At 40.7% G+C, this 16,367-nt stretch overlaps 1 protein-coding gene across 1 annotated transcript in view; it reads left to right on the top strand.

Moving 5' to 3' along the window:
* Positions 1-819: 819 nt before the first annotated feature.
* adamts16 (ADAM metallopeptidase with thrombospondin type 1 motif, 16) overlaps positions 820-16,367 on the top strand; it is a 44,803-nt gene continuing 29,255 nt past the window's right edge. Inside the window, exons 1-7 of the mRNA XM_023813931.2 lie at positions 820-1,431; positions 1,566-1,665; positions 2,984-3,312; positions 10,713-10,950; positions 11,371-11,573; positions 14,602-14,685; positions 15,387-15,546. Coding sequence (XP_023669699.2) covers positions 1,372-1,431; positions 1,566-1,665; positions 2,984-3,312; positions 10,713-10,950; positions 11,371-11,573; positions 14,602-14,685; positions 15,387-15,546 — 1,174 coding nt within the window. The 5' untranslated portion in view covers positions 820-1,371. The remainder of the gene's footprint in view (positions 1,432-1,565; positions 1,666-2,983; positions 3,313-10,712; positions 10,951-11,370; positions 11,574-14,601; positions 14,686-15,386; positions 15,547-16,367) is intronic.

Genomic DNA, 16,367 nt, shown 5'->3' with positions numbered 1-16,367 from the left:
ATGGATTTTCACCTTTCACTTTTCAACCAAACCTCAATATTTTGTTGAGACGCATTTTTTTCTGTTTTTTCACCTAGTTTCGGCTGGAATATAGTCACAGCTCATTATTAAAACTGCGTTAAATATGCACATTTTTTTAACTATACGCACATGCTTGCTACATTGAATTATTGATCATGTCATGTACTGCGACATCTGCTGGGGCCAGGCCCCACTGGCCCCCAATGTTGAGGAGCCCATTGTTTTAGGGTTACTATAACTGTAATAAATATTAGCACTTGAGATTAGAGATGACTGAGCGCCATTCTCAAATGTTAAGATCTTGAGACCTGACAGATGTTTCTGTGGTCCAAATTCTCTGATCTCAGAACCTCTAGAGGGAGCCAGCAGTAACTTCATATTTCACGTGATTTGCGAACTGTTGCATTAAAAAAGTCAAGGAAAGGAAATAGTGAAATTTATATGTAAGTCACATATTTGTGGTTATCTGAATGCGCAAATTTGTTATATTATTGGCAAATGAACACGTTGACTTTCAAAGCGGCTGATTTCCACCTGGGATACACATGGATGAGTTCATGAACGTATAACACATATGTCCCACCGTCCTACTAGTTTTGTCGGCATGACTGCGCGCCGCCGTAAGGGCTTGCGCAGCTCCCGCCTCTCGCATAGGCGCTTTGAGATCTGATTGGTCTGTTTACACGTCCATCACAATAAGTAGTTGAACGTGACAGAGTGACAGGCGCTCTAAGATCTTATTGGTCGCTCTACACTTCCATCACAAAAAGCCGGCTGGATGAGAAGAGATAGTGCGCTTCAGAGGGAAAGAGTGGGATCATTCACACAAATGCGCTGGGGATAGCCGGGAGCCGGGGCACAAAATGACACTTATCAGCGGTCATTACCAGCTGAAGGATTAACAAAAGCCTGGAGCCATGCAAAAGAACTAAATAAAGACTGAACAGCGGATGTGTTCCCGTTTAATATCGACCAAAAAGGTTAAATTAACGTTTTTCTAAGAGGAATAACTGAAAACAAAACTTTTCTTTTCAAACTGAAAAAACAACTATGAGATCTACCAACGAAAACTGCCCATGAATATGACTTGGAAATAGTGCAATTTTCTGTTGACTAAAAAGCTCCTCAGTAATGAGTGAAACTCGAGGCACCGAAACTGGTTACTTCAGTGATGCCAGATTAGGGATCACGTTAAATGGTCTGAAAACCACCTGAGACACTGTCAGTCCTGATGCTTCAGTCCGACCGGCCAAACGCTTTGCATTTGGAAAGGTGTCATCGGAGTGCAGTGTAAAGTTTACTCGCTTACCGCTGAACCACGACGTGAATGACCTTACATTTACAACAGATATGTCTGTCCTGCACCTTCACTTTTTATTCCAGCTGTTTTTTACGCTAGGATTTTCCATGGTGAGAAATGCGACTGTTTTGTCACTGTGATATGCATTTATACATCAACTGAAGTATTGCACTATTGAAAATTGCAGAAATTTGCATGTGTTGTTACATTGTAATTTGCATGCATAAATCTGTATATTTTACAGAGCCATCAATGGTCTCCGAGTACACTTGGAATTGTTGCTAAGGAAAACAATGCTGCGACATTACCCTTGCTAAAAGTAGTGCAATTGCCACATACTACAGGTGAGTGGTATACCACAATATCTCTGTGTGTTATGATGATTAATATTAAATCGTGATTAATATTAAAATTCTACACACATTTTCATTGTTACGTACCATATGTTTAGACTAATAATCCTAAACAGACATACTGTACTACTATGTAAACACAGGCGAGAGTGCTATATAATTACCCAAAGCATTTTTCTCCGATTTATTCGTAAAAACAAAAAACTAAATTAAAATTTGTAAATAAAAACAAAATCATAAATGCCTACGTGCCTAACGACACTTAATATTTTGCACAGAAGTAAAATAAAGTCTTCATGTTTCCATACAAGTTTTGATTTGATCTGGCTGCAGTTTGAGGGCTTTGCACTAGAGGGAGCTCGCCTACTTAAGAATTTTACTGACATCATTGGACTGCGCGGGTCTGAAATCAATAATTGCCCTCTCTGTGAACATACTATTTAAATAATTAAGAAAGAATATGTAATTGAGTCTGTATAATTATGTAAAAATCATTAGGTTATTATAATAATAATAATAATTATTATTATTATTGATAACAATAAATATTTTGCAGTTCTCTAACGGCAAGGTGTATACCAAATTATGATATTGCAGTGTAAGAATTACAGTAGACATACTCTGTCGTCACTTCACCACCCTGGCTGCTAAAAACGTTTATTTTTGGCACGTCAGAGAACCAGAGAGACACAGGTTCTTTTTTATAGAAAGGCATTCTCTCTTAGCTTGGCTCTGCCTGTGCATCCGCATTATTTAAATCACCGCTGTTACTCAGTGTGCCTTCCAACCTAGCTAATTTCGCAGGGAATCATCAAATAAGACTACCTTTAGCTGGACGGTAGCTTTATGGACTGTGACACAATGCAGAGTATTGCAGAAATGATAGAGAATTAAGCATGATGAGTAAAATAATATTTTCTATAAATAACAATACTGGTTACTGGTTTAAAAGGGGAAAAAATAAGGAATATAAATAAATAAGGAATAAAAAAGAGTTGTGTTTTTCAGATACTAATTGCTAACATTTGGTGTAATCAAACCTAGCTTATGAAGTACTATGATTTCTCTTTTTTTATATTTTTAGCTTTTAAACCCCGAACATACTCTTTTAATTTCTGTGGCCATATTGAGTTTATATGAAAACTGACTAAAAGCACATGTTTCTTCTCTATCTCTTATAATTATTAGAGTCATAACCTCACCAGCATTCCTGATTACATTTTGCTTTGTCTTGCCTTATAAGCAAAAATTCTTCCAGGCTCTGCTGACAACATAATAAATGAAGATGTCTATGCCTGATTCCCCACAGAGTTTGATATTGTAGTGCCATATGAAGTGGATTCCCAGGGGGGGTACATCTCTCACGCGGTCGCCCACCATCATAGGAGGAAACGGTCAGCGAATGGCGCTGGCCCGAGCGAGACGGTCCATTTCAAGCTGCACGGACTGGGACGGGAGTTTCACTTGGAACTGCGGCCTGCAGGTGGCCTTTTAGCACCTGGTTTTACAGTCCAGACTCTGGGAAAGAACGGCACTAAGAATTCGCTGCCCTACCGGGAAGATGACCACTGCTTTTACCAGGGTTCCCTGAGGTCGAGTGCTGAATCACTGGTGGCCCTAGCTACCTGCGCAGGAATGGTGAGTATCGACAGATGTGTCGACAAACGACGAACTGTGGACGTGCCTGTTGTCTCTCACCTCTCCTCTGCCAGACATGTCGGACTAACCCTAGCTGCCTGTAACAAAACTAAGTTGTGTCAAAGACACACATTGGTTATTTCTCATTACCAACCATATGACACATGACTAGCTAAAAAGAAGGGAGTCACATTACGTATTTCAGCTAGTTAACTAACTGGAAAGAGGTTGAAAATGAGCGCCGAGTACTTGTATTGGAAGGATGTGGACAATTTTCCTAGATATATTGTACATATGTACATTTATTGATGCATTTAGCTAATTACTTGAGTGTTATTAAATAAATACTGTATCATGTATCATTCTGATACATGATTTTTATTATGTATTCTGTAGTAGATCTTAATATACAGACATGTGATGTTCATTATTATTAAATGCAACAGTACAAGTGAAATTGCCTTAGTGTATAGAGTGGTACAATTTGGCTGATTAAACTAATGCTTTGGAGCGAGCCAAGTATTTGAGTCAAAAGCATGAATGATGATGGCTTTTCTAGTTCTATTGTATGTATACAGTATAAGCATGTTTCTTCTCAGAGCAAGTTTCATGTGGCAGTAAGGGAAGACGTCAATGATCTGAGTGAGCAGAGTTTTAAGGGTTGCCAGAGTGCAAGGCAGAATTAAGCATAGCAGCCCAGAAGGCTCTATTCAGTTGAATGTGGACCTTGAACATCTTGGTCCGGAAGATGAAATGGAAGAGGAGGGCCTTACATGATGGAGTGTCATAGTCGAGTTGCTGTGCATAAACACTTCTTGGCATTTGGAGCTCCAGAGGTGGAAGAGGCATGGAATTCTGACTGCTGGTAGAAAGCGATATTCACTGATGAGTCAGCCTCCACATTGTCGTCTAATGTGGGACTATAGGACGTGTAGGTCGGTGAGGACCACCGAAACCTTCACCCTGTCATCTTCCAGCTGGCTGCTGCAGTTTCGCTTGGCGTGAGCCATGTTTCCTGGCCTGCTCTGGGTCAATTCAATAAAAGGCTGAGTTAACAACATGTAACTGTCCTCATCTACATTCCATAATGCAATATTTTCTCCCTTCTGGGAGCTACATCGTCCAAGACATAATGCTGTATCCAGGGTGCAGTTGTCAACAGTTATTTGAGAGGCACATGGATGAAGTTATTCATTTCGTTTGGTTCTCTCCGTCCGGACTTAAGGCCCAAGCATACAGAGCAGCCTAAGTCAGCGCTAACAGCTTCTGCCTGTTCTACCAAGTCAGTTGTATACAATGTACACAATGCATTAGTAATGCAGTCCAAACTCAACCATTTTCCTGAGATTTAATGTTATGGCATCCTTTGGTTATATACACTTAGTGGCCAGTATATTAGTGAAAGTGATTTGTTGTCATTGTTGACACACAGCACACAACAACAAAATGTGTCCTCTGCATATAACCCATATGCGACATCATGAAATAGCAGGGGACAGCAAATTCAGCACCCGGGGAGCAGTGCTTGGGGGTGGTACCTTGGTCAGGGTACCTCAGTGGTACTTTGCTGGTCAGGGATTCAAACCAGCAGTCTTTGATTATGATTATACTGTAAGTGCGCTTCCCTAACTATTAGCCCACCACTGCCCGTGCTATACCACCTTGTTATTGCAGACAACCTGCTTTTCCAAACAGCAAATCATGTATCTGCAAATGAATGTGTACAGTAGACAGAGAGGATCACAAGGTCCAGTCACTGTGTGGCTTAGCCTTAGCATGGCTGTGATGCTTGGGCTATGTGGTTTTGAACGTGGTGCGATTGTTGGTTCCATGCATGTCGGTTCCTGCCACCTTGCAGGGAGTTTCTCACGCTACAGTGCCTAGAATTTATGGGGGAATGCTGCGATAAACAATAACAGCCAGTCAGTGGCTGTTCTGTTGTTGAAAACACCTGGTTAATGACAGAGGTCAGAGGAGAACGGTTAGACTTGTTAAAGATAACAGGAAGGAGACAGCTCAGTAGGAGACTGATGTGCAGAAAGGCTTCTCCAAAGACAGAACTTTTCAACCCTTGAAGTGTTTCTGGCGGTAAAGGAGAGACCGGTACCTGGTACTATGAAGGGTGTCTCACTCAGTGTGTACTGCAGATGGAAAATTAGGCTAAATTAGTCACCAACTAGAAGCAAATGTGGTCAATCTAGTTGAAGCTTTGTTATTTGTCATTTTTTAACCTAATGTTAAGTTGCATGTTCAGTAGTGGTTTAAGCTCATTGTCTAGCAATAAAGTGTACAGCACAGCATATGAAATGTAGTACAGACAGTTACTGGGATTTGTAATTAATACTTGATTTGATGTTACTTTAGACCAGTGCTTCTCAAGTGATTCAGATTCAGAATAAATAAGTGGTAGGTAGAGAAAGTGGATCACGGAGTGTGTGGTTTACCCCCGTCCTTTACCAACACCAACCAGGTCTGCAGGCTCTAGTGTCGCCATCATGGCTGACAAATTTGGGCTGTGACCAAGCAATAAGGGCCCTGAGGCTAGACCACTTGAGGACCACTGCCTTTAGATAATGACTGGAGAACATTTACACTTTATTCTTTATCCATCCTTTTAATATGATTAGAGGTTATAAAACCACGTGCCCCGTTTATCCAACGTTTATCCGTGCGTCTTTAGTGAACGCAGACCGTGCCGGAGTTCGGCTCTGCCTAGAATCTCAGTCAGCCCACTTTTTTCAGGTAGTGTTTCAGTCAGTCTGCTATGGTTTTACGGCTGCTATTTGCACTTCATTGCATACAGCATGTAATTTGATGATATTTAAAACAGCAGTTGGTGACGGTTGATTTTAATTTAGTTCCTCATTGGGGAACGAGGCTTCTGGTGAGGTAGATCCATTGGAATTGCAGGAAATTCTATGGATCAGCCATGCTCAGTTCTGTACTCAGGAATAGCATTATACTTTTGGCTGGTTCGGCAATATATCTCAGTGTTCGGTTATGCTTCGTGTTATTCGCGTGTGATTTTTGATCATGTTGCTGGGGTGAATGACATTTGCTTCATTGGAAAATGCCAAGGCTTCAAACTATTCAAGTTATTGTTAAATTAGTACACAAGGAAAAATATTTCATGCGTCATTGGTGCTAGTTCCATTTGGTATTATATTCCATAATTTGATTCTGTAGGTTTGGTTTTGTTTAAAAATAATCATGAATATTCATCAGAGGGTCAAACCGAAAAATGAAGCCTCCTGCCCACACCCATGTTGTTTCCAGTCACACACACTGCAGCCCCGAGTTGGAAAGGGTCCTGTCCCTCACACAGGGAACTAATCCTCCTCTCATCTCAGCCCCAGGTGATGACATTATCGCGTACGGGCAGGTCCGCGGCGCCGTGAACATTAGCAGCGGGGGCACCTGCAGTGCAGCACCCGCCCCTCCCCCTCCACCCCCCCCCAGCAGTTCCTGCACAGCTGTTAGCGCTAATCAGCTTTGACTTCTCAGGATGGGATCTAGCAGGACGAGCGAGAGATATGGGAACGATTATAATGGCTGGGCTGTCCGGGAGAGCGAGAGAGAGAGCGAGAAAGACAGAGCGAGGGAGAGAGCGCTCCATACCAGCTGGTGAAAAGTGAAAATCACAGCACATCAGCAAGTGCAAATGTTTGTTTTCCCATGTTTCCATGAGACTAAGCTGATTCCTTCTGCTGTGTAATATTTTAAATATGAGGATGTTCTATCTGTTATTTTGATCTTACTGTACTTATTACTCACTGTGTAAATTTCACAAGATTGTTAGATATTCTGTACTTCTATCTTTTCACAAATTAAACAAGCATGATGTATATTAAGAAGAGTACACATTAAAGTCATATAAAAGTAGTACTATGATGTACAACAGAGATTATCCTCCTACTTCAGAGGTTAGGGGTCTGACATTTGGGAAGGGAGCACATGGAATATAATCCACTGGGTGAGCTGTCAGCCCAGTCTTAAAGGGCCAGTACAATGCTGTTTCAAATTTCTGAGCTTGGATTTAGGTCAGAAAGTGGCTATGGAGGGGAAAAAAACAGCAAAAGCTGCTTTGCAGTAGGACAGAGCAGGCAATCTTTGCAAGGTCACTACAGGCCATTGCAGTCCAACACTTCAAGGCCCAGCAAGAGCCAAGTGCAGACACACTCCAATGTGTTTTTTTCACATATGACATCATGCACTCCTTTAGCTGCAGATATATATGGAGGTGAGAGTAAGCTTGGGGTCTGAGCACAAGGTGAGCCATCCATCTAGCACCCCAAGAGTATTTTTTCGGGGGATTTACTCTAGTAACTACTCTGCCAAGCACCGTATTTGAACCAGCGATCATCTAATCACAGAGAGCCCTAAGCCACACAGAACCCCCCCAATAAAGACCATACCCAACAGGGTGCCTTTTGTTACTCATTTGTTACAATTTATAGAATAAGGTATACACGTACTGCCCACTGTATTACATACACCTGCCTAGTACCAGGTAGGACCCACATTGGTCTCCAGAACCGCTTCAAGGGTTGACAAATTGTGTGATTGATGTTCTGCACACACGTGTTTAGCTGTTAACCATTCTATGTAAACTTCAGACACTAGTGTGTGGAAATCCTAGGCAGATGCCTGATTTTGAGAATCTGGAACCAGCACATCTGGCACCAACAATCACACCACATTCAAGATTTTTATTGTTTTATTTAACCTTTATTTTTCCAGGCAAATCACTTACAATTTCTTATTTACATCGACAGCCTAGCAAAATAACTTAGATAAGGCATGTTAGCCACTCTAACGTGAACAGTGGCTGAACCGTCTTGTTCCATGTTCTGTTTATATTCGGTTGTAGGCACCTGATTGGCTCTTTGGAGGAGAAGGCTGTTTCTTTACAAGCAGGTGTACCTAATCAATAGGTCTCTGAATGCTTATTAGCCCATAAATGCGAGGCATGAGTCGGGTGATATGGCAGAAGTTGCAGGCCTGGTTGAACATAAGATGGGCCGCACTCACTGTGCATCCCATAATGTGGGCAGAAAGCCGGACTAATGAGCTGCGGCAGTGTCAGCTGAGAAGTCTGTTCAGGCCCTGGTGGAAGAAGCAAGAAAGAATGAACAGAACCTTTATTACCTAAACAACCAGTGATACGCATCATAATGTTTCACCTTGGCCCACTTGATTGATCACACTCACCGGCATCAATGTTGCAATTCTTACGTCCTCTGATCAGTGAGTGATTGGAGATGTATGGGACCGTGGATGATGTCATATTGCGAGAGGGCTTTCTTCATTGTTTTTCCATTGTGTTGGCGTTTACCCAGGCACTGTCTCTGGGAATGGAAGAAGCATGATCCTGACAGGGTTGAAAGCTCAGATTATTTACAGTGATGTCGCTTCAGGGTCCTATGCTGGCAGGACTGACCCAGAGAACGAGGCTCGTTCAGAGTCCCGAGACATGGAAAGTCTGCACAGTACCTCGTTAATCCAGTGCTCGCCACCGACCCGTCATCACAATCGCCGCACGAGGACCCAGCCAGTATAACAATCACTGTCATCTTACTGTAATAAAAGAGCTAATGTGCAGATTTTCCGAAAACTGTTTAATCGATTATGAACACCCACACATTACAGTTACTCTGTACTCTACCAAATGCAGATGCACAACACATTGCAGTTACTCTGTCACCAGATGCAGATGTTGAAAGCTAATCAAATTCCTATTTTCAGTTTTTCGTATTTGTTTAGGAAGTTATATTTTTAGTGTTACATTTAGTTTAAGTTCAGTACAAAGCAGTGTCTCTAGGTACTAGGGATTGCTAAGAAAATGGTCCATTGTGTGCAGTACAGAGTTCTAAAGAAAGCCCTTTTGGTTCATCTTCAGACTTTTTTTTCCCCAAATGCCAGTTGTGGGCATTCAACAATAGGGCTTTGTTTCAATAACACAATAGAAAACCATGATAAATATCCTATTGATGAAAAATCAGGCCAGGGCTAATTACGCTCAGAGACAGTTTCTCATCCAAAACGATATGCAGAGAAAGCATTTCCAACGATCCAGTTGAACCCTTAGCTGCCGTGCATTCTTGTCTTTGATCACCAAATTCCGCGGGGAAGAGAAATTTGTTTTGTTTCTTATCAGTGTCATCTGAGCCACGTTGAGACTTCAGCGTCGTGTCACGCATGCCAAACAGCAGGGATCCTAACAGAGAAGCAGACGATTCTCATTACACATGGACATTCACTGAGCGTACAGTAGGGTCATAATTTATACCGTTTGTACAGATTCTGTTATCTCATTTTCAAACAGGTGTCCAACAGCCTAAAGGGGCTATGGTTCATTTTTAAATTGTGAAAATTGGTCACTAATTTATAGTATTATATTATTTATAAGTCACTATCCTCTAAAAAGTATATATACTATATTTTTCACATATACTGCAGTAACTCAGAGATGTCGTCCTCACTGAGCGTAGTGCAGTGTCTCGGCTCAGTGCTCCATTATAAGGTCTTGATAAAGAAATTTTATTAGGGCCCGATGCTGTGAGAAGCTTATGCAGTTGTCTGTCTGGGGACACGGTGGGGGGGCGGGGGGTTGCTGCCCAATAAAATGCCTTTGTGGGAAACACAGAGTTCCCAGTCCAGCATCGGACATTGCGGGAACTTTCCCATGGCGTTCTGTGTTTTGTTAAAGCTCGGCGGACGGCATTCATATGTATTTTCAAAGACTTAACCACTGCAAAAGAAAACGTATCATATGTAGGGAAGCGATTCAAGCCTTTTGGTTTCCATTGATATCTTTAAGTATGTCTGGTACAGAACAGTGGTCAACACTATCTAAACAGCCTTTATCCCCCAAGCTATTGGCTGCCAAAATAAGGGTCTCTGAGAAACACACTGTCTCTGATCTTCTCATATTTAACCACCTACAGTAACACTGTATGCTCTTATTGATTTCTAAGCTTATTTGTGTAAACCCCAGAGCTGTTTGTATGCTACACCTGATTATATCACCTTTTTTTTTTATAAGATTTACATACTTGTGTCTTTTTATTTGAACATATCTATTTCTGTTTTCATTTTTATTCTGTTTTTTTTTTGGACTTATATCTTAATCATTTAATTATATACTTCATGCCACCACCTACATCAGATCAAATTCTTTGCACTTTTCGTACAAACAAAAGGATTCTGATTCGTTTGGCAACATTGTTTCCTTAAAATTAATGTATAAGCACTGTTCCCTAACAAATTCTTTTTTTGTCAGTGGTTATTAGGGTCCGTATTGCTCTTCTGATGGTTAAGATACATTGTACTTCCATTAAAGTGTGTAAAGTGCCATCAGCAAGGCAATTTGGAGTTAATATACATTTGTTTTCCTCTAGTCAGGTTTGATTAGGACGCAGGAGGTGGACTATATCATTAGTCCCCTTCCACGGGACCTAGCCGAGAAAGGGAACTTCACTGCCCCCCCTGGTCACCAACCCCACATATTGTACAAGAGGTCCACGGACATGCGGGCCGGCTCAGCACGCAACGACGTCCCCAAAGAGCAAGAGCATCACCAGGACCATCACCATAGCAACCAGGATAAACAGCACTACTGTGGAAGACGGAAGAAATGTATGTAAGCATTGTCTTTGGTTCTCCCCTGTCCAGTCACTCATGTTATGTGCTGTTAAACGGAAACGTTTTGTCACTATTTCAACACTTTATTCTCATTGTGTGTTGATCTGATATGAGAAGACAGCATTCATTTGACGCTCTTGAGAGAGGCTGAAGGTTTGAAACACTGCCACTGTCACTGCCTTGTCACCATGTAGTTACAACATGAATTCACTGTTTTTATTGATATTCAGCACTTAAAGGGCAAGTTTGATTTCTCTCAAAAAAACTGGCAGATATTTAAAGCTTAGGAAAGAGAACAAGGAGACGGAGGTCACATTTAAAACTTTCATGTTTATGTGTCTTTTAATAATAATAATAATAATTAAAAAGAAAACTAAAATTCATCTTAAAAGTGTTTTTGCCCTTACCAAACAGATATACCCAAACCTCCACAAGAAAACATCTACATATTTCCCGATGAATACAGTGACACATCTCGGGGTAAGAGATCCATTACGTTCAAGGCTCACGCTCCACAGAAGCTGAACGTGGAAACTTTGGTGGTGGTGGACAGAAGCATGATTGAGAATCACGGCCGTAGTAACATCACCACCTACGTCTTGACAATACTGAATATGGTAAGTTCAAGTGTTCATTAGATTAGCTGTAAAACTAAGAATATAATTTCAGATGAGAGATGCATGAAGTTAAGTCCGCACATTGGTGTTACAGCTCAACTGTTGAGATAAACACATTTTCACTGGGCATTTTATTTGTGTGTGTGGGGGGGGCATTGTTAAAGTTGTTCTGTAAACTAATTGTGAAATATCCAGAAATACATAAGCTGTTTTCAAAATAACCTCATCGAAATTTGTACTATATAAGTAAAATGATGAGAGTGAGTTGGTTGCAATTTATGTTTATGACTGTAGACATGTCCCACAGGAATGTTTTGAAAAATATTGCCCCTCCCCAGGGTCACCAAACTCTCTTTGTTTGTGTGTGTGTGTGTGGGGGGGGGGTGTTGGACATTGTTGAGATCATTTTCTCGGTCTCCACAAGGGGAAGTTTAATTTATAAAAATCTGTGACTGCTATCAAAAACCTAACAAATGCTAAAAGTCTTGTATTTTGATTGGTTACATATGGTGAATATTAGGGCTGGATAAGGGTTAAGGTTGTCATTCTTGGGATTAAGGTTTTGCCCATAGAAATGATATATAATACAATAATACAATAAAGTATCATCCATGAATGGACAGTCTCCACAAAGATATCAGTACAGGTCTGTGTGTGTGTGTGTGTGTGTGTGTGTGTGTGTGAGCGGGTTTATCTATCCTTATGGGGACACAATGTCCCCATAACGTGATAAATATCCATTTTTTTCCCCTTATGGGGACCGGTTTCCTGGTCCCCATAAGGGAAAACTCTATTTTATAAAAATCGGTGACTGCTATGAAAAAACTAAAAATGCAGAAACTCTTGTATTTTGTTTGGTTACTTATGGTTATGGTTAGGGCAAGGTGGGGGTTAAGGTTGTCATAGTTAGCGTTAGCATTTTTCCCATTGAAATGAATGAGCAGTCCCCATAAGGATATGTTTACCCTACAACTGTGTGTGTGTGTGTATCAGTTGACATGAGAGGCATACTGCACTGTAGCTCCTATCTGAGCAACGTTCTCTACAGCATCCCATCTACTGGTCAGGAAAACACAGGGCTGGGGTAATTCTCCAAGGAATTTCATCTCTCATGGTGTTCCATGTTTCATAAAATGCTGAGAATGTCAGTATTGCTGAAGGCTATGGCAGACAGGTGTTTAATTAACCATGAGTATTATGTTCTTTTGTATTGATACTAATAAAATATCTCTTAAAGAAATACATAACACTGTATGGAATTAATACAAAGTCAACATTTTGCAGAATGCTCAATAAAATAATTTTCAGCTCAGATTGAGAGTATAAAATCACTGCCATGTTATATTTATATAATAAAATTATTATACTATAATACACTGTACTATATTGTACTATACTATAGCATAGTGAACCGAATTCTTGTTAGGCACCAGATCTAGGTGATGAGGTACCATGGCACCAAGATCCTCAACATCCCAACTTCCATGTTTTTATTTAAAGTTCATTTTGCGAAGGTGGCGTTTGTTTTCAGCGTGTATATGGGAGCCAGGCCACGTCTCTGTCACAATTATGTGCAAGAGCAGCCGAGAAACATAACAACATAAAAATAAGCCAAAAGTTAATGCTTCTGAAACAGCTTCTGGTTGCATCGTCTGCTTCACGACAGGTCAATCAAAACATTATCAGTATTTTCAGCTTGCTTGCATGAGGTTCAGTTGACAACTCTGAGAGCTATCTTACCAAGGGTGTTTTCATTAGGATTTGCATTGTGGGAATGTAATAACTTTACCAACTTGAAGAAACCATGTATCATCCGTCACATCAAAATGGGATATTTCTTAACAAATTACCCCTAAAATAAACTTGTGTAAAAACATTTTAAAATAACACATACCCAGCATGTCCTGTTTTCAGGGACTGGGTGACACATTTGTTATAACTTTTCCACAGCATTAGATTCAAAAATATATTTTGTAATCTAATCTTTGTAATGTTTGTAACAGAAAAGTTTTCTAAAGATGGAAGAAGGTGTTTTTTTGTTTAAAAAAAAAAAAAAATTGGCAGATCAGTTACCTGTTGAAGATGTGATGAAAATGAAGATGGTGTAATTTCCCAAAGATATGAGTGGTGCGTATCTCTGGTGAATAGACAATCTATGGATACGTTTTGTATTCTGTTACTGTGCAACTCTGTCCATTGAAATGAGATGAAGACGATTGTGGCTTTTAGACATAAGTTTTGAAACTGAAAATGCAGAGTTTGCAGGTAGGGTTTAAAGATCTTCTAGGTCAGATGTAATGAAGGTACACTGGCTGTGACAAAGGTGAAATTCTTCACTGAATGTTATAAGTCACACGTGTAAAGGTTAATAGGCATTAACCCTGGTTTTAAAGAAACTCAGGTGGGTAGAGTCAGCATTGTTGTATCTGAAAATGCTTAGAGCAGAGCTTTCCTCATCATTTTTTTTATACTCCATCGGTTTTCTGTAGCAATTACGTGGGGAATTCAACTTGGTGCTTCCAAAAAATAACTAATGTAAACGAAGACAAACACGGCGATATGGAGGCTTGATTATTAGAACCAGCTCCCATCGTGGTGTCGTTTTCTGGAAAGGTAATTTAGTGCCTCATGTCAGGCTGAAGCGCTGGCGAGTTCCCCTCTCCTACTGGCCATCTGCGACACTTAAGAAGTCCTCAGTAGATTTGCATTCATTGTTCCCTATTCGCTGGTTCCAGCTATAACAATTAAATCATGTGTTTTTGTTCAGCAAAATGCGTACAATGCGCCGTGCTGTAAATGCCAGTGGCATTACAGTCAGTAAAAAGGAAAACTTTCATTGTCATCAAGATTAAGATTTAAGATTGGGGAGATGCTTATCACTGACAAACGCTCCAGCATCTGGTTCATTAGGGTAATATTGTGGTTTAACTGAGTATTTATGTGTCTCAAACAGGAAATTGGATCGAATGACCTATTTTGCAAGATATTGATCAATAAGGCTCTCTTCCCCATCTGCCTCTTCCTTTAGGTTTCAACCCTTTTTAAGGATGGAACAATAGGAGGTGACATCAACATTGTTTTAGTGGGTCTGATTCTTCTGGACGAGGATCAGGTATGGCATCCAGATTTTGGGATCCATTTTAACCCGGAGATCGCCTTTGTTTCACTCTTGGAAACTACATGGGGCAGTCTGTCATTAGCTTTTACATATCTGACCCTGAGTAATTTGTTTATTGAGAGTAAACTGATATTAAATCCCAGACAGAAATTGCAGTAAAAGAAAAGGATATGCATGGTCGTATATAATTACTAGGTCTTCATTGCCCTGACTCTGAGCCAGGTAATATTTGAGTTTTATGGATGGTTGTGGAGGTGAATTAAAAGGGCATCATTGTTTTTCCGTCCTTCTGGGGTCCTGCTCATGGACTTCATCTTCTCAAGATGGCAGAGGAATGAGAAAAATGCTGCCGTTTTCCCGCTTCTCCGCTGCCTTGCCGCCAGACGTTATTTCATGCGTGTCAGTGCCTAATTGTTTAAGAGCCCGAAGGAGTCAGGAGACTCGGCATTTGATTAGCCAGGCCTTTACTCGCAGGGATCATAGCTCACTCTACTTTCTCACTCGCCAGGTATTAGCTTGACTTTTGAACCGTAGTACAGAGCTCTGAGTTACTGATGGCTTCCCCTGTCTCTCCTTGTTCATTTGATCTTTCGTGGACAGTTTTTCACTTAATAAAGCATTGGGACTGAGGAATAAGGCAGCCCTTTGATCCAACACTTACTTCTGCTTCACCCCCCCCTCTCCTTCTTTCTCAGGACGGCCTGGTCATCAATCACCATGCTGACCACACCCTGAACAGCTTCTGCCAGTGGCAGTCAGGGCTGGGCGGCAGAGACGGGCGGCGACATGATCACGCCATCCTGCTTACTGGCCTGGATATCTGCTCCTGGAAGAATGAGCCATGTGACACCCTGGGTAGGTCACCTGACTCAGATTCCGCACACAGCTCGTGCAAGACTCTTTGACGCAATGTAGCTAGCTACCTATAGTCATACAGTTAAATAAAATGATTTATATATTTCACTATTAATACAAATTAATAGAAACAAATTTGCATTTTAAATATTATGTGATTTGTAAAATATTAGCCACAGGGGCATGTTAAATGTGGGGGGGGGGGGTCTAAATGAATAATTATGAAATGTGAGGGGGACACATCCCCCTCAGATTTAATGGCGGCAACGCCCATGATTAGCCATAACAAAGTAATAATAATAATAATAATTGTCAAACAGTTGGATAAGAATGAGATTTACCAAATGGAAATGTTTTGCAAAGGCGTTTTCTTCTGTTATGGAAAATGAAACTTAGCAAGCTTTGCAATTTTAAAAATTGTTCCTTTTCAAGATTATGCCGTATATGTATATAAAATCAATGTAAAGTGTTCCTCTGCCTTGAAAAGAGCTGTACAAGTCTCTAAGCTAGTCATAATCGTTTTTCATCCTTGCTGTTGGTCTCACCCATAAACAGTGCGTTGCTTTTCTGAAAAAGAAGGAGAAAAGTGAACAGGAACCAGTGCCTTCTGCTTATGGAAGTATTTTGGATTCTACAGAGATGATATTGAATAAAAGAGATATTGTCGGCACGGCTTTGTGTCTGTTGGCATAACTTGTGGCAACACCACCGACTTATTTGACAGATTTTCTAGGTTGATAATAATTCTATTTGGCTATAGTTTATTTTGGGTACATTTTCAACTTCAGCTTCAAGTTCTGTGCCTGTAACCAGAAGGTTGA

The sequence above is a fragment of the Paramormyrops kingsleyae genome, chromosome 9 (genome assembly GCF_048594095.1).
Source record: "Paramormyrops kingsleyae isolate MSU_618 chromosome 9, PKINGS_0.4, whole genome shotgun sequence".
Taxonomy (NCBI): domain Eukaryota; kingdom Metazoa; phylum Chordata; class Actinopteri; order Osteoglossiformes; family Mormyridae; genus Paramormyrops; species Paramormyrops kingsleyae.
Note: the sequence above shows the minus strand (reverse complement) of the source record. Positions and strands in the feature narration are given on the sequence as shown.